Here is an 18,820-nt window from a genome sequence, read left to right as displayed (position 1 = left end):
GTCACCTACACACGAGGTGGGCATTCTGCGATACTACAATTTTATAATAGAAATAACAATGAATATGTAGATTTTTACATATTTGAATTTAGGTGTATCGAATATAAGACATAGTTCATATAATAAAATTATAAACTAAAAAAATTGTTTCCAACAAAAAACTTAATTTCATACATATTAGTGACGCATCCTAATTTAAAATAGGATTCTAACATGTAAAAATTAAACGGTTTATTACTTTGTTTTATATAATTATTTTTCGGACGCCTATCAAAGCCCTTATTAAAATCTTTCCAATCATAAGTTCTCTTATCCATCATTCTTATTCCATACTTCTTCTTATTTATATTCATTTCTGAAACAAATGTTTTATTCTCAAACACTTTTATCAAATCGCTTCAGCCTGATTGGAATTCAGACATTCTTATCATGTGGTTTATATATTGAGGATACCACAATTAGATTGTTTTGTTATTCATAATCACTGCTAAATATTTGCAGGCTAACCCATTTTTTTCTAATTGGTCGAAAATCCTCCTCACTCTGCAAATTTTCTTCTTGGTTTTTTCAAATGTATTTTTATTTTCTAGTTCTTTCAAAACCTCTTTATATGGAGTCATGCAATTTTTAAATTTTCTTTTAAATTTTGCACTGCGCGTCGTTGAAGGATCGCAAAAATTTAACGCATCGAATAAGTGCTGCCATAAATAGATAAATTTTTCAAACTATTTGAGTTATTGGAATGATCTTAGACGAAAAACACGTTATAAGGAGACCGTGTTATAGGAGAGCTGTCGCAATTTTCGCTCTGCGTTATATGGAAATCGCGTTATATGAGACTCAATTGTGTATGCAACTGACAATGAGTTCAACTATAGTTTTCAAATGGTGGAAGATAGACAAAAATTACACAAAATAAAATTAAATGATATCGAGTTGTGCATGATTTGATGTAATTCTTTTTGTTAAATTATTTATAAATTGAGTTTAATATTTTTTTTTTTTATATAACAGTTTAATTATTTTACGAATAGTATTGTAATACTGTAGGAATCTATTAAATTTGTTCTTTTGCTAAGAGTATTATGAAGTAGACTTTCATACTATGTTATGTCTAAAGTAATAATTGATAGTTACCTAAAAATAGATAATATGTATTCACTGTTTCCAAATGCTGAATCAAACTTTGAAGTGCTAATATATTTTAAATATAATATATTTTTGCAACTTCAATAGTTATCGATAAAAATGTACTTTTTGTTTAAAAACTTATTTTTGAAAGACACGTTTGTTTTAGTCTTTCACGAAACTACTCACTGCTATGTTGGATGGAGAGACACAAGTTAGTACGGTTTGGCTACAATGCGTTTTGTTATTTAGCATGATTTGGGGCATGTGCTCGACATTAACGAGTGATAGTAGGAAGACTTTCGATATTTATTTGAGAAAATTATTACTTGGAAACGACGATGAGTATCCTAAGCCAAAAGCATTTAAATTGACGAAACAGCAGCTTTTTCCTGATAAAGGAACTATTTACGATTGGATATACGATAAAAGGAATAATGGATGCTGGATACCTTGGATGGATACAACGTTACAAGTATTACATATTTTAATAAATATTATTTCAATTTGACTTTCGCAGTATTATATCAAATAGCAAAGGAGGATGTTAAAAAAGGCCATTTTTGGTATCGCCTGAAAATGAAAAATTCCTTCAGAACATTTAACCCATTTGCATCCAAGCGCGGAATATTCCGCGAGATACGACAGTCGCCTATCACCGAGCGCGGAATAATCCGCGAGCTGACTTTTTCCATTACCACTTGCTGAATATTCTGCATATGCCACGGATCACGTTTGATCCCTTTTGTGAGCATCTCATCTACATCGGTTCATTATATTCTTAACAAGTTTTACTTTTGTTGTGAAAATCCTTTTAACTGCCATTATGAGTACTTAGGTACTGATACGCGCGCGGTGATACGGGCTAGTCGTCAGTTGAACGTCGCTGATGCCTGAATACGGCACCTTAAGTAGAGCCATGATGAAATAGGTTAAAAGCATCCTCCAAGGAACTAAAAATTCTTGTATCACTTTGCCGAGAAATGATGGGAAAGTTGTTAAAAATGAGTCGAAATATGTGAAAATCAGATTGATCGAACATACTCAAACTTGTTTCGTCGTTTACTGAACCATCTTGGAAATAATTAGCGAATTTCAGCTAGTAAATGAACCGAAAGTTAGAATCAAGCAAAGCCAAAATACTATATAAGCATTGCTACATGGGAACAGCACCCACAACGCGTTTCCCAACATTGCATCCACCTGTTTGTGCAAGCACAGCTTCCAGTCCAACTTTAATTTTATCTATTAATATGTGTACAAAATATTTTAAAGTATTTGAATGCGGTAACAGAAATGGCCTATTTTAACATTCTCCTTCCTTGTCTATAATACAGATAGACTATTTTCATTAAAATGCTTCCTAAATGATAAATTTAAAATACCGTTAATATAAATATTATAAAATATTAAAATAATTTATCAAATCTCTTCTTTTTGTCACATTGTAATAATTTCTAATAATAATAACTATCATTTCACTTCTGATGCTTAACACTTTGCCGGCCGTTCACTTCTCGCATCGCCTTTACGCTGTTGCCGGCGAATTTCGCGCGGATTGTACTGCTCACTGACGGTTATATTTACGCGTTATGGTTATTATTAAAAAAGGCACTAAGATCTGAGACTAGATCTTAGACCAAATGCAAGAACAAGCATCTACTTAGGGAATGTCAAGAAAAGACAATCGGGGCAGTTAACTTTTTGGAGCACGCTGGGATTAACCCTTTCGCTACTACGGGTGACTATATCGAGACGCCATCTACACACGTTGGGTGACTATAGTCACCGACCACAAAAATTGAGTAAAAAATTAAGACAAGTGCTACCGTTCCTCTTAGCTCTCTTCGCAAAGAATTGCAAGATCTATTGCGACGGTCAGTTTTTCCTTTTCTTTTTTGCTTCAAAAGATTTGCGTCAAAAGACCGAATGCTAAAGACTGCGCGATCGTAATGTCGCCATCTTTGACACCGCCTTGCGTTCTGTGAAAGAGGCTTCGCGGCGACGCTCGCCGTAACGAAAGGGTTAAAAGTATCCCATCTTTTTGATGCACCGTAATGCATGGTGGGACATTTTTAGTCCCACCTCGAAATATTGCAATAGCTGCATGCGCATAGGTTTATATTTCGTCTTCTTTACGTAAAGCAGTTGATAATACCTTTAACAAACGTTATAAATATATTCGTTTATGTTGGCAACATTCAACATGCCAGCACAGGTTCATCAATTGTTGCAAGCGGAAGGTTTATTGCGACTATCTTTTTCTCCTGGTTTTATGTGAGAAATCGTAAAAATAAGTTAATTTTTATAAGAATTAGTTCTATACCAATTTTGTTTCATTTAAAACGCAATAAAATTTCTATGCAACGTGGGTCTACTTTATTATCTGAAATCCTGTACCGCAAAGAGTTAAAACAGAAGTATATTGGAAGCAGTGTTGCCGCGCTGAACCGAAGTAACGCGTACGTGACAGCGACCGATAACCGTTGGCGAGGAAAGGTCACGCCTGCGCGATAACGGTCGACAAAGTGTTAATTATCATCGAATAAGAATTTATAATAACAACTTTGGCACTAAATGCCAAATTATTGTCTTTATTACTTTAAATATCAATGAGTTATGTTTAACTCTAATTCTTATGTTCTAGGCGTCCATATTACCAGACGTGAAATCCGATGAATTAATTGTACCAACAACCGAAGTAGTGATCCAATGTTTCTTCATCAAAAAACTTCTTTATAGAACCATACCTATCTTATTCGTTGGACCAACTGGTACCGGCAAATCCGTTATCGTATTGAATTACCTGCAATTTATGCCCAGAGATATATACATAGAGAACGTTGTGAACTTCAGTGCTCGTACTACTGCTTCTCAAACTCAAGAGATAGTAATGTCTAAGCTAGATCGTAGAAGGAAAGGTGTGTTTGGTCCACCAATGGGGAAGAAATGCGTATTGTTTCTCGACGACCTAAGTATGCCCCAGAAAGAACAATATGGCGCACAGCCGCCAATTGAACTGATCCGGCAATGGGTAGATCATGGACACTGGTTTGATTTAAAAGATACAACGATGTTATACTTGGTAGATATGCTTTTAATTTGTGCCATGCTGCCACCTGGCGGAGGCTCGAATATAGTGACATCTAGGTTAACTCGACACATGCATATAATCGGTATCGACTTTTTCGAAGAGGTGACAATGACCAAGATATTCTCTTCGATTTTGGATTCACACTTCGCGAAAGGATTTACTCCGGAGGTTTCGAGATTGGGAAAAATGATCGTAACTGCGACCATGGATATATACCTTGGCGCGATAAAAACATTTTTACCGACCCCCGCAAAGAGTCATTATACCTTTAATTTGCGTGACTTTAGTCGTGTTATTAAAGGCATACTCTTGGTACCAGCTTCTAGAATGCAGGATCCGGATAAGCTGATTAGGCTTTGGGTCCACGAAGTATACAGGGTTTTCCATGATAGACTGATAGACGATAACGATCGCGAATCATTATTTCGAATGGTTCAGTACACTTCCTATGATCAATTACGACAGCCTTTGGGGAAAGTACTTAACAGACTTTTGCACAAAGGAGAGCAAGAAATTACGAGTTCTCACATACGTGATCTCTTCTTTGGGAATTATATAGAGCCCGATGCTGTGCCTAAAATATACGACGAAGTGGTAGATTTGAAAGACCTGCAAGAGAAAATGGAGCATTATTTAATGGAGTATAATATGCTTTCTAAGACACCGATGTCGTTGGTCTTGTTTAGATATGCTATCGAACATATTTCTCGTATATCGAGAATATTACTGCAAGAAAATGGCCACGCTCTTCTGATAGGAATGGGTGGCTCTGGTAGAAGTTCCTGTGCCAAGTTAGCAACTAGTATGTGCGAATATGCGATGTATCAGATCGAAATTACTACGACTTACGAATTTTCCGAGTGGAGAGAAGACCTGAAGAACTTGCTACTGCGCGTGGGGTGCGATGGGAAATCCACTTCTTTTCTGTTTGGCGATCATCAAATAAAAAGCGAATCTTTCGTCGAGGATATAAACATGGTACTGAACACGGCAGATGTGCCAAATTTATACGACATCGAAGAGAAGGCTGAGATATTAGACAAAATGACGAACGTGATGCACAGTACCAGCGGGAGGAAGGTCGAAATTACACCCTTGATCCTTTACAATTTATTCTTGGAAAGAATAATGCAGAATCTTCACTGGATCCTAGCAATGTCGCCAATAGGCGACAAATTTAGGAACCGTCTGAGAATGTTCCCTTCACTGATAAACTGCTGTACCATCGATTGGTATACCGTTTGGCCCGACGATGCCTTGGAAAAGGTAGCGCGGATGTCATTACAAAATATTAACATCAGCGCCGATTTGCGAGAAAAGTGTGTCGGTATTTCTAAACAGTTCCATACGAGTATCGCAGTGGCTAGCGAAGATTATTATAACACGCAAGGTAGAAGATACTACATAACACCGACCAGTTTCTTGCAACTTATCAAATCGTTCTGCAGATTATACGATCAGAAAATCGAAGAGATCACCGGCCACCAAATGCGATACGAAATGGGACTGGAGAAGTTGGACTTCGCAGCAGGGCAAATAGCGGTAATGAAGGAAGAGCTTCAAGCCTTGCAACCAAAATTACTGGCCCAGTCCGAGCTAAGTAACAAGCTGATGGTCAGGATCGAACAAGATACTATTAATATCGAAGCAAGGAAAGAAATTGTGGGAGCTGAGGAGGCTTTAGCGAACGAAGCTGCTGCTGCCGCACAGGCTATAAAAGACGACTGCGAAAGTGACCTAGCTGAGGCCACTCCTGCACTGGAAGCTGCTTTGGCAGCATTGGACACCCTGAAACCAGCTGACATTAGTATCGTACGATCCATGAAAAGTCCACCGGCAGGTGTAAGATTGGTGATGGAAGCTGTTTGCGTGTTGAAAGGGGTGAAACCTGAGAAAGTTCAGGATCCAGCAACAGGTCGAGTTGTGGAGGATTACTGGCCAGCTTCTATCAGGATACTGGGTGACATGAGGTTTCTCGAGAGTCTGAAGAACTTCGACAAGGATAATATTCCACCGGCGTATATGAAGATAATTCGGGAAAAATTCATCAACGACAGGAGCTTTCAGCCTGAAGCTATCAAGAAGGTTTCCACTGCTTGCGAGGGCCTCTGCAAGTGGGTACGAGCGATCGAAGTCTACGATCGCGTGATTAAAGTAGTGGCACCGAAGCAAGCTATGTTGGCAGAAGCCGAAGCTGCTCTTGCCAAGCAAATGGAAGCTTTGAACGCTAAACGAGCCCTTCTTCAAGAGGTTACTCAGAAGTTACAGTCGCTGAACGATGAATTTGCCGAATGTATGAGAGAAAAGAAGAAACTCGAGGACCAAATCGATTATTGCAAGAAGAAATTGGAAAGGGCTGAGAAGTTGCTAGGTGGATTAAGTGGTGAGAAAAATCGATGGCAAGAAGCAGCTGCTACATTGGGTGCGAGCCTTCATAATGTTATTGGAGATGTTCTACTCTCTTCAGGAGTGGTTGCTTATTTTGGAGCTTTCACGGTAGAGTACAGGAACAAATTAATCGCGGAGTGGCACGAGTCTTGTATGAAAGCGAGGATCCCATGTGGGAAGAAGTTCAATTTGATCGATATTTTAGGCAGACAAGTGGAGATCAGAGCTTGGGTAATTTTTGGCTTACCAGCGGACAATTTTTCCGTAGAGAACGGTATAATCGTGAAGAACGCCGATAGATGGCCGCTCATGATCGATCCACAGAACCAAGCAAACAAGTGGATAAAAAATATGGAGAAGGAAAATAATTTGATAGTTATCAAGCTTTCTGATCCGAACTACGTGAAGGTAGTGGACACTGCGATACAACTCGGCACACCGGTCCTGTTAGAAAATATTTTAGAAGACGTAGACGCTATATTAGAACCCGTGTTGCTGAAAAATGTTTACAGAGAACGTGGTATCTTGTATATGAAATTTGGGGAAAACGTGATCGAGTATAACATTAATTTTCGATTTTACATAACAACGCGTTTAAGGAATCCCCATTATCTACCAGAGATAGTCGTGAAGGTAACGTTGTTGAATTTCATGATTACGCCTCAAGGACTGCAGGATCAGCTGCTAGGTATCGTCGTGGCTAAAGAACTGCCCGTTCTAGAAGAACGTAAGAATCAGTTGATAGTGGAGGGTGCGAACAACAAAAGGATATTGGAGGAGATAGAGAATCAAATTTTAGAAGTTTTGTCAGCCTCGGAGGGCAACATTTTGGAGGACGAAACAGCTATTACGATACTGTCAACGTCGAAAACGCTAGCAGAGGATATCGAAGCTAAGCAAGAGGTAGCTGCCAAGACTGCAATAGAGATTGATAATGCTCGTAATGAATATAAGCCTGTCTCCGGACATGGTTCGGTCCTATTTTTCTGTATTTCTGAACTAGGTAACATTGATCCTATGTACCAATATTCTTTACCATGGTTCATTCACCTCTACGAGATGTCAATAGCCAATAGCGAACGGAGCAAGAACCTGAAGGTTCGAATAGAAAATTTGAACACGTATTTCACGGCTAGTATTTATAGAAACGTATGTCGTTCTTTGTTTGAGAAGGACAAGTTGATATTCTCTTTTGTTTTGTGCATTGGTCTGTTACGCGCTGTTAACAAGGTAGAGGAAGAACTCTGGACGTTCTTATTGGCAGGTGACGTGGGTCTAGATAATCCTTACCCTAATCCTGATTCCACTTGGCTAACGGAAAAATCCTGGTCCGAAGTAGTCAGAGCTACAAATCTGCCTAGGCTGGAAAGATTAAAACAGTCTTTTGAAACACAGACGGCACAGTGGAAGGCTTATTACGACTCGCCTAATCCTCAAGAGGAACATTTTCCTCAGCCATTTCAGAATGAGCCGGAAAGTTTGAGAAAACTGGTGATACTGAAATGTATAAGGCCGGATAAAATCGTGGCTGCTGTGCGAATGTTCGTTACGTACAATATGGGGCAGGCTTTCGTGGAACCCCCGCCATTTGACCTTCAAGCGTGCTATAATGATTCCAGCAACGTAACTCCTCTTATCTTTGTCCTGTCTCCTGGATCTGACCCAATGGCAGGCTTAATCAGATTTTCAGAGGATTACGGAGTATCGAAAGAGAACCTGATGACTATATCGTTAGGGCAAGGTCAAGGTCCGATAGCAGTGAACATGATAAACAGAGGAATAAAGAGTGGAGAGTGGGTGGTGCTTCAGAATTGTCACTTGGCAGTTTCTTGGATGAAAGAATTGGATAGAATTTGCGACGAAGTTATCATACCAGAGAACACGCACCTTAAATTTCGCTTATGGCTAACTAGTTACCCATCCAAGGATTTTCCTATCTCTATCTTGCAAAATGGAGTGAAAATGACCAACGAGCCACCGAAAGGGTTGAAGAATAATCTCCTGAGAAGTTATTTGAATGATCCGATATCGGATATAAAGTTCTTTAATAGTTGCAATAAAATGAGTAACTGGAGGACCCTCCTTTTTGCTTTGTGCTTTTTCCACGCAGTTGTGCAAGAAAGACGTAATTTCGGACCATTAGGTTGGAACATTCCGTACGAATTCAATGAGTCAGATCTTCGTATTAGTATTTTACAACTACAGGTAAGGTTATCATAAAAGAAGCTGGGTAATTTCTATATATTTTGATAACAACAAATATAGTTGGAACGTGACACAGCTTTAACCCATTTGCATCATGACTCTACTTAGACTACCACGCTGAAACATCAGTGAAGTTCAATTGACGACTGGCTCGTATCACCGCGCGTGGTCGGTCTTATATACAGTAAACGACATCCAAATTGTTCGCGGAGTTTATTAAAACTGTACTGTGTAAAACGATTGATACACAATGTTACATCGCAAACATCGCATTTTACATTTCTTTATGAAAAGGGAAAGAAACAAATATTATTTTATAAATAGAATATTCCGCGCTCGGTGAGAGTAAAGTCGCGGGCTCGCGGAATATTCCGCGCTTGGTGATAGTAGACAGTCACGGTTCGCGGAATATTCCGCACTTGGATGCAAATGGGTTAAGAATCGTGCATGACACGTGTCTAAAGTATCTGCACTATAAGTTTTATTTTACTTTTTATTTTTCAAAAGATTCCTTTTTCCCTTCTTTTGTATGCACGTGTGTTTAAACGTTCTGTCAAACGTGAACTTATTTAGTTTGTTTTCCTGTTTTTTAGAAAAAGGACATATCTTTTGTTTCTATAAGTTTTCTTGTTGTTTTATTGTTAAAAAAAAAACAGTATTTATATAGAATATCGTGCCGTAATTTTTTGAGAATAGTTTTATAGATATTTGGGGAATTAATTTGAGAAATAATATTCTGTATATGTTACAGTCAAAATCTGAGATTAGTCGATACTATTATATAATTATGATCTCAACGCCAAACGCTAAACGTTAAACTCTCACTAATTCGCAACTGACTTTCTTTTCTGACACTCTGCCCCGCCCGCATTCTTGCACCCTTACTTAATTTTTTGCACTCAAAAGGCACCCTTCTGCTGCCATTTGATAAAATTTTGAAGATCAATATTAATTAATATATCAAATTTAAGATAATATATCGGTGTGCGAGGTATCGAAATCAAATAATTCTGCGTGTTAATTATTATGTGATTTCTTATTCACTGCTCAAAGAAAAATATAAAAATACTCTTCTTTAGCCAAAAGATTGTCGAGTGGAAAGGATTAAACGCGTCTTTCTCGAAACTATGTTTCTAAAAACGGTGTGCAAGATATCTCGAGATCTAATCGATCAATTACTATGAAATTTTGCATATATCTTTATGATAATATTTATTAGGCACAGATGTTCTACTTTTTTAAAATTGTTTACAATTTTAACAAAAAAGCAACGAAATTTTTCGTAAAAATTCGATAGATCAACTATAAATAATTGCCATTTTGTTAATTTTTGAAAAAATTGAAATGTTCGAACGTCAGTGCCTAGAGAATATATTATACTTTCAAGTCCTTTTCGATTTTATGTCACTAATCCTATTTGGCTTGAATTCTGCGTAGCAAAACAAAAAACAACAAAATTTTTCGTAAAAATTCGATAGATCAACTATAAATAATTGCCAAGTTCCAAAAAAATTGAAATATTCCAACGTCAATGCCTAGAGAATATGTTATAGCTTTAAATCCTTTTTATTTTTTTATGTCACTAACCTCATTTTGCTGTAATTCTGCACACTGAACGGCCATATTGGAAAAAATTACTTCAGAATGATGACGTCACGAAGCTAAATAAGGAACTCTTTCGAAAATTTAATATTGTTTTACATAGCTTAGAATATGTTGAAACAAGTCACAAAAGCTTATATTAATTAAGCGATTACTTTTTCTCCGGTGTTTCTTTAATGTACCACTAATTTTTGAGCGCGTGAAACTGTCTTGTCCTCTTAACCCTTTGCACTCGAGAGGCGACTCTCAGTCGCCATTTAATCAGATTCTAAAGATCGTTGTTAATTAATATCTCAAATTTAAAATTGCCCAACGACGCATGGAATATCGAGATAAAATAATTCTACGTCTTACAATTAATTTGTATTTCTTATTTACCGTTTTGAAAATATCGTCGACTTTATGGCAGCAAGTCTTCGAATTACTATGTTTCTGTAACGAAAAGATTACCGAGTGCAAAGGGTTAATATCAGAAAGTTGTATTTATTTTATTTGCGTTTTTGTTTGGAATTAACAACTAATCAACTGCAAACGTAAAAGTTTCTCACAACTCGTTGTAAGATAATAAAATATTAAAATATTAAAATATTAATTAATTTTTTCTCTCATTGTATTAGCTTTTTTTAAATGATTACGAAGAAGTACCATTTGATGCACTTCTATACTTAACGGGTGAGTGCAATTACGGTGGTCGTGTGACTGATGATAAGGACAGACGTTTACTGAATTCGTTATTAGCACAATATTACAACGAGGAAGTTATTACCAACCCACGGTAAATTTTATACGTACTTCTAAATATTTAAGAAATATTATAAACTAATAACTTATTAGCTTACATTTTTAAGATATCATATTGTGGGATGCTGTTTTTAGACAACAAATCGAAAGAGATTAACGATTTCTTAGTAATATCCAAGTTAAAGTATTTTTTAAAATAATTTTTCGATATACACGGTTTACAATTTGTACATTTTCTTCGTACAAACCGAATTGCATTGATTAACACTAGAACTACCAAAGGGGTCAGAATGACTTGTTTCAAATATTCTATTTTTCTAATTTCTCAGGAAATATGAACTGCTTTTGACAAAATTTATGCTCGCTTTTATTCAGGTCGAAATATAATTGTTTATATTGGGAATCTCAAAATTCACGCAAGAAGTAATTTTGACAGAAAGCATAGGTTATTAATTAAAAGTTGTAAATAATGCTTGACAATGAAGACGCGTTGTTCTTTCGTGTAACGCTCCATTTTTAATAACCGTAAACTGTCAGCTGTTACGCTATGTTGGTAACACTTTACTGCACAAATGGCGCAAAATTTGAATCTTGCGCGAAGTTTGGACCACTCTATAGTTATACGTCTGCTCCGCATCACTACAATTATTTTCAATTGTGTAAAATATATGTAGCTACTAATTATGGGTTGGTAGTTCTAGTGTTAATACATTATGAAACACGATGCCATTTAAAAAATCATAGTTGACCTTCATATGTCTTCTATGTGTTCGCCTACAAAGAAATTAACTAACATTAGGAAATTAACTATTTCATATTTCCCTTAACCACTTGCGGTGCAAAGAAATTCACGGTTGCGCGTGCCAGAACAGTCGAGTGCAAATCACTTCGGGGCGCGTTCAGGCAGCGTTCGAGGGGTTCCAGAAGAGAATATAACCGTTTGAGTCCCAAGCAGCGCAATCGCGCTGTTCAGATTTCATGTCGAGAAAACCCAGCACATTTCAAGCCTTCTCGACAGCTGACGGTGCGTCACCGACTGTCGAAGTCAAAACGCTATCGCGCCACTTGGCCATTCATCACCATAATATAAACGAAGCGCTATCGCGCCGCTTGGGATATATCGACATAAAATAGAAGAAGCGCTATCGCGCTGCTTGGTTCTCTCCGTACCCACTTAGAGGCAGCGCGGTCGCGCTGTTTGGGAATGGTGGACACTGTTTTTTCAAAACCCTCTGGGACTCCAACGGATAAAGACGCATCAACTGATGAAGTGCAAGCAGAAACTGTGCCTTGGTAAAGAATTTCATAACAGTTGATGTGCCATGCACGTCATTTTTCTTTCTGCAACAATCGCCTGACGACGTGTGTAACACGTCGCTGGTGTTACGGTAACAGAAGCATCTCGACGTGCGTGGCACGTCTTCCCACCGCAAGTAGTTAAAACAAGTATTGAATTTTTGTCTGAATTTTTTTTTATATATATAGTGAGTTGTTTCCGAATAATTCGCATTAAATTAATTTCGCAACAAATAAACAATTTTCTATGAAAATACAAATTACATGTTCCTATATTTTTAATATAGGTACTGTTTTTCACCGAGTTGTATATATCGTCTACCAGAAAATACCGATTATCACGGATGTCTAGAATATATTCGTACTCTACCAATTGACCAACAACCAGAGGTGTATGGCTTGCACGAAAACGCAGATATAACAAAAGACAATCAAGAATCGGCACAACTGCTTAGGGGCACTTTGTTGACCCAGCCACACATTACTGGAGTTGGGGTAGTGAGAGACATGGATGCCATGGTTTACAGTTTATGCGACGACATCTCGTCCAAGTTGCAACTGCAATTCGATGTCTTAGCAGTTTCTAAGAAATATCCGGTGCTTTATATGAATAGCATGAACACGGTTCTTCGCCAAGAGCTTATCAGATTCAATGCCCTTGTGGGCGTGATTAAAACTACTTTGGTGGATCTACAGAAAGCTATTAAAGGATTGGTTTTAATGTCTTCCGATTTAGAAGAAGTTTTCCACAGTTTGAGTATTGGTAAAGTGCCAGACACCTGGAGCAGGAAGTCGTATCCTTCTTTAAAACCGCTGGGAAGTTATGTCAATGACTTAATGGAGAGGTTAGAATTTTTCCAAGATTGGATAGATCATGATGCACCAACCGTATTTTGGATATCCGGATTCTTCTTCACGCAATCTTTCCTTACGGGTGTTCTACAAAACTATGCCCGCAAGTACAAGATTCCAATTGATAGATTGGACTTTGAATTCGAAGTAACAGAATTTGAAACTAGTGTGGACACTATACCATCTTATGGAGTATACATAAGGGTAAGATTTTTAATATCGTGCTGCCTTTGTTTTGAATATTTCACTTGTTTAGTTTTACATTACACTCAAGTCTCCTATAACGAGGTGTTTTCATAACGCGATTTCCATATAATGTGGAGCGAAAATTCGTGCTCTCCTATAACGCGGTCTCCTTATAACGCGTTTTTCGTATAAGAACATTCCAACAGCTCAAATAGCTTTGAATATTTATCTATGATAGCACATACTCGATGTGTTCAATTTTTGTGATCCTTCAACGATGCACAGTGCAAAATTTAAAAAAGAATTTCAAAATTGCTTGGATACGTATAAAGAGGTTTTGGAAGAGATACAAAATAAAAGTACATTTGAAAACCAAAAAGAAAGTTTGCAGAGTAAAGAGGATTGTTGGCCAATTAGAAAAAAATGGGTTAGCCTGCAAATATTTGACAGTGATGATGAATAATAAAACAATCTAATTGTGGTAGCCTCAGTATATAAACCACATGATAAGAATGTCTGAATTCTGACCAGACTGAAGCGATTTCATAAGAGTGTTTGAGTATAAAACATTCGTTGCAGAAATAAATATAAATAAGAGGAAATATGGAATAACAATGATGGATAAGAGAACTTATGATTGGAAAGATTTTAATAAGGGCTTTGATAGGCGCCCGAAAGATAATTATATAAAACAAAGTAATAAACCGTTTAATTTTAACATGTTAGAATACTATTTTAAATTAGGATGCGTCATTAATATGTATCAAATTAAATTTTTTTGGTGGAAACAATTTTTTTAGTTTATAATTTTATTATATGAACTATGTATTATATTCGATAAACCTAAATTCAAATATGTAAAAATCTACATATTCATTGCCATTTCTATTATAAAATTTTATTTATTAACAGTATCAATCGCAATTTGATTCTTTGAGAATGCAGCTTTTATATAGGTATGATTTATGTACAATTTATTTATTTCTCAGATTCCATATAACGCGGTACGAATTCATCCCATTTCTTATAGCGCGATTTCTATATAACACGATATAAATTAATATGATTTCTCTTGTTACTATGTTTTTCATAACACGGTTTCCATAGAACGCATTTAGTAATTTCAGTTAATTCTGATTTTCTTATAACACGGTTCCCATATAACGTGGTACAAATTAATGGCGTTAGAGGAGACTTGACTGTATTTGCAGAAGTTATGTATATAATACATGCATAATGTATAGTACAATATATTGAGCAATTAACAATTATTCTTTGTAATTAGATAATTGCATGAAAACATTTGAAATTCTTATGCTACATACTTTATGCGAATATGCATTTCGTCATGTAGAATATTCTTTAAACATAAAGAAAAATGTATATGAATGGTTAAGAATTGGCAAAATGTGGATGCAAAGGATATAAAGTAATAAAATGGTTTACTATTATTACTTTTCTTTCTAATTTTAAAGAAATTAAAATTTTTTTGTCATGATATATACAACACTTTGTATAATGGTAACTTTACTGTTAAAGTAAATGACATGAAAATTATCTTCTTCTAACGTCACATTTCTTATGTATATGTAAACACGTATTTATATAAGGAGTATTTGCTTTGGATCACGAATTTAGAGAATTTAGTATTAGTTACTTATTTCTAGCAATTAAATGAAGTTTAAAACAAAGTATTGACTATTATTTGCCCTAAACATAATTAAATTTCTTGAAAATTTTCTTTCTACTTTCTTCTTTTCTTCTTGAAAATTTCTTGAAAATATAATAAAAATATAATATATTGTAATACTAATAATAAAAATTGTGATATAACCATTGTCATCTAAACATCTCGCTGTTCTGTAGAAATCTGTGATAAAGTTGAATCTCTAACTTGATATTATGCGAAGAAAATTTTCAAGAAATAAAGTGAAATCACTCATTAGCTATTAATTTTAGGGCTAATGAAGATCGATACTTTTTTGCTTGAAATTCAATATTCTTTCATATTTTGTTATAAAAAATATAGTATTCCGTTTAAAAAACAAAGTTGATCTTCAAATTTTTAAAGCGCCTCCATCTATAAAAAGAATAAATGTACTAAACAGTGTACACCTCGAAACGAATATTTTGGAAGTTAGAGAGATGCATATGATGCATGAACCACCCTGTATATGTAAATAAAGAATCATATAAATGAATAACAGTTTTGAGGAAACTTATTTGAATTTCCAGGGACTATTTTTAGAAGGAGCAAGGTGGAACAGAGAATTGAAAGAAGTTGATGAGTCCAAACCAAAAATAATGTTTGATCTTCTTCCTATAATATGGTTAAAACCTGGTATAAAAGCTCAATTTTCTATTGAATTCGTATATCATTGTCCCGTATACAAGACAAGTGAAAGACGGGGTGTTTTGGCAACCACTGGTCATTCTTCTAATTTTGTGTTGTATATTTTATTATCAACACATGTCGAAGAATCCCATTGGATTAAAAGGGGAGTAGCTTGTTTATGTCAGCTGGATGATTAAATTATTGAAAAATGTATAGTTTGCTACGTGTGATCGATTTTATATATGTATTACAATAATATAAATCCTAAAAACAATATGTATGACAATTTTGAATAAAAAATTTACAAAAAGATTCGGTTTAGAAATCAATTTAAATAAAAACCATTCAATTTTAAGCGAAAATAGTTTTATACGAAAATATACAGGGTGTCCCAGTAACGGTAGTACAATCGGGAAGGGGGTAATTCTAGATGCAGAAACGAATTTAAAAAAAAGCATAAAATTTTTTGTATCGAAGCTTCGTTTTCGAGAAAATCGACTTTGAATATTCCCCAAGTATACGTATACTTAGCTATGGTTTAGATGGATAGACCATCAACACATCAGCATCGGTAGTACAATCGAGGAGGGGATGATTTTACATGACAAAATAAATTGAAGATTAAAAATAAAATTTTTGCATTTGAAACTTCGATGTCAAGGAAATTGACTGTGAATATACATCGAATACGCTGATGCATAGATGGTTCATCTGTCTTAATTAAAGTTAAGTGCACGCACACTCGGTGAATATTCAAAGTCGATTTTCTTGACAACGAAGCTTTGAATGAAAAAATTGTATTCTTTTCTTTCTTGTTGGGACACCCTGTATATGTATGCACTTGGCAACCCTTATTAGAATTGTGATAAATGAAAGATCTTATGACTATCAGGTATTAACCTGCAAGCGATACGCTTGTGATTGGCTGTTTGTGAAGGCACAAGAATTTTTAATTTGAACAGTGAACTTTAAGTTACTTTAAAGTCTTCAAAAAGTCCAAGTTTAGGTGTCTAACTAATTAGACTTAGATCGCTACCAGTGTTGTTCAAATGTTTTCCAGCATTGGAAAAACCAGATCTTTAGAGCGTAATGTGAAGGTAAAGGTATTGTTTTAGATTCTTTAGTCTTCTGTTCCCATATTTAAGTTTTATAAATTTCTTCGTGCGCCCTCTCTTGATGCAGATTATTATTTACGTTGTTCTAGTGTTTGCAGAAGTGATTAACTTTGCAAGAATATCTTTCATGATTAAGCAGTTTATCTCACAGATAGCATTCTGCACCATGATGACTACATTGTCCATGAATAATTGTAGCTCGATTTTCTTTTCGGCCATCTTGCAGCTCTTATTAACAAAGAAAGAACAAATGGTGTGTACTATAGGTTACAGACAAGAAGTCTGCTGAGCAAAACATAGGACCGAATCCCCACCAACCTTCACCAACCCACCCATTCTAATTCTATCGCAGAAGTAAACGCGCTTTCCTTATTGGCAGAAATGATCTTTTCCTATTAGCCTGATCATATATCACTGTGTGACAAAGAAAGCGAACGAAACAATTTAGACAAAGTGAGACAGACGCAAGAAATAGATACGAGAGCGTAAACTTATCCCTAAAGCATTAACTTCAGATTCTTCCGATGAATGTTTATTTCTGAATTTTATGTAACTATACTTATATTTCATACACGTATTAAATATGTGTCCAATATTTGTGAAGTATGAGTGAAAATAATCATGTTTTACTCGTGCAGTATTACTCTCATGTTCGCAGGCTTGCAATGTATTATTCGAGTATAGGAATTTTACGGATGCCTTACATCTATGTTAATGTATAGTGTTACCAAACCTGAACATAGCTATTACAATAACGTCGTTATAGAAGAGTGGGGACTACGAGCGAGCATGTTAGGCGAAGCGAGTGGAATATCCCCCTTGCCCTTGTGTCGAAATAACGGGCTTCTTGTCTACAACGCATAGTACACGAAAGTACATCGCGTAAGCTAGTCGGTATTAAAGTACAATTGCGATTATCGCGAAAACAATTATGTTCTATTTGGTAAACAAGAGGGATAGGAGGAGGATAGAGAATTTATATATTTCGCTCCAGGTTAGGTAGCTTACCTTTGTACAGAAGGCACGCACATGAAACTTAGTTAGAAACTTGTTAGGCTAGGGATCTATCTTATAACTTCGTAGGTCTAAATGCACGTAATCCACGTCGTCCAACGATGTCTTTTGAATAAAATCTTGAAAAGCTGAAAAGAAAATAGACCTGAAATGAAACGAATTAGTAAGAGGAAAGAAAGTAAAAATGAAATGAATATAAACCACAAAGGTCAACTAAATGCAGTGAATAGCCCGATGAGACATGAACAATCCAACGAAGGGACATAAACAAACCAATGATGAAAAATTCGGATATTGTACGAAATATTTGAATACTCAAATAAAAATAAATAAAAACGACGAAAGAAAATTTGAAGAAAGAAAAATAATTAAAACCTGAAAAAACTGCATTCTCGCTTCCACAAATAAATTTCCGTGACATGTGTATGTATGTCAAAATATTTTTATTTTCTGTATATCTTTGGTTAAAATGAACACGAAAAGCAAAAGCGTTAGAAGATTCATTCTCATCTTAAAAGTTAGACGGGAGTTTATTTTTTAACTACTTTTTATTAAACAGTCATTAATGTATCGAATAACGAAACTTTCAAATTGCAAGTGATTTAAAGAAATTTCTTATGATTTTGCGATTAGTATAAAAGAGTATACGTAAACATATACATGTGATATATATAAAAAAAATGAAACTTACTGGACCATGGTTTTGGTGTCGATTACGTGTGATTACGGCCCTGACGAAACTAAATGTTCAATGCGTGCAATTGCTGTGTGGTGTCAAAATCCTGCTTGCGGGTTGTCGATATATTTTACCATCCTATCAATATTGAACACCATCCTAATATTGTTCCTAAACAGGTTACCTAA

The 18,820-nt window shown here is 35.7% G+C and overlaps 1 protein-coding gene across 1 annotated transcript in view; it reads left to right on the top strand.

Moving 5' to 3' along the window:
* Dnah3 (dynein heavy chain 3, axonemal) overlaps positions 1-16,024 on the top strand; it is a 37,736-nt gene extending 21,712 nt beyond the window's left edge. Inside the window, exons 8-12 of the mRNA XM_017903979.1 lie at positions 1,298-1,603; positions 3,776-8,815; positions 11,035-11,192; positions 12,742-13,510; positions 15,728-16,024. Of these exons, the coding sequence (XP_017759468.1) occupies positions 1,298-1,603; positions 3,776-8,815; positions 11,035-11,192; positions 12,742-13,510; positions 15,728-16,024 (6,570 nt within the window). The remainder of the gene's footprint in view (positions 1-1,297; positions 1,604-3,775; positions 8,816-11,034; positions 11,193-12,741; positions 13,511-15,727) is intronic.
* Positions 16,025-18,820: the final 2,796 nt, after the last annotated feature.

This window comes from Eufriesea mexicana, unplaced genomic scaffold (genome assembly GCF_001483705.2).
Source record: "Eufriesea mexicana isolate 0111107269 unplaced genomic scaffold, ASM148370v2 scaffold2646, whole genome shotgun sequence".
Taxonomy (NCBI): Eukaryota; Metazoa; Arthropoda; class Insecta; order Hymenoptera; family Apidae; genus Eufriesea; species Eufriesea mexicana.
The sequence above is the reverse complement of the archived record's forward strand: the minus strand, read 5'-3'. Positions and strand labels throughout refer to the sequence as shown.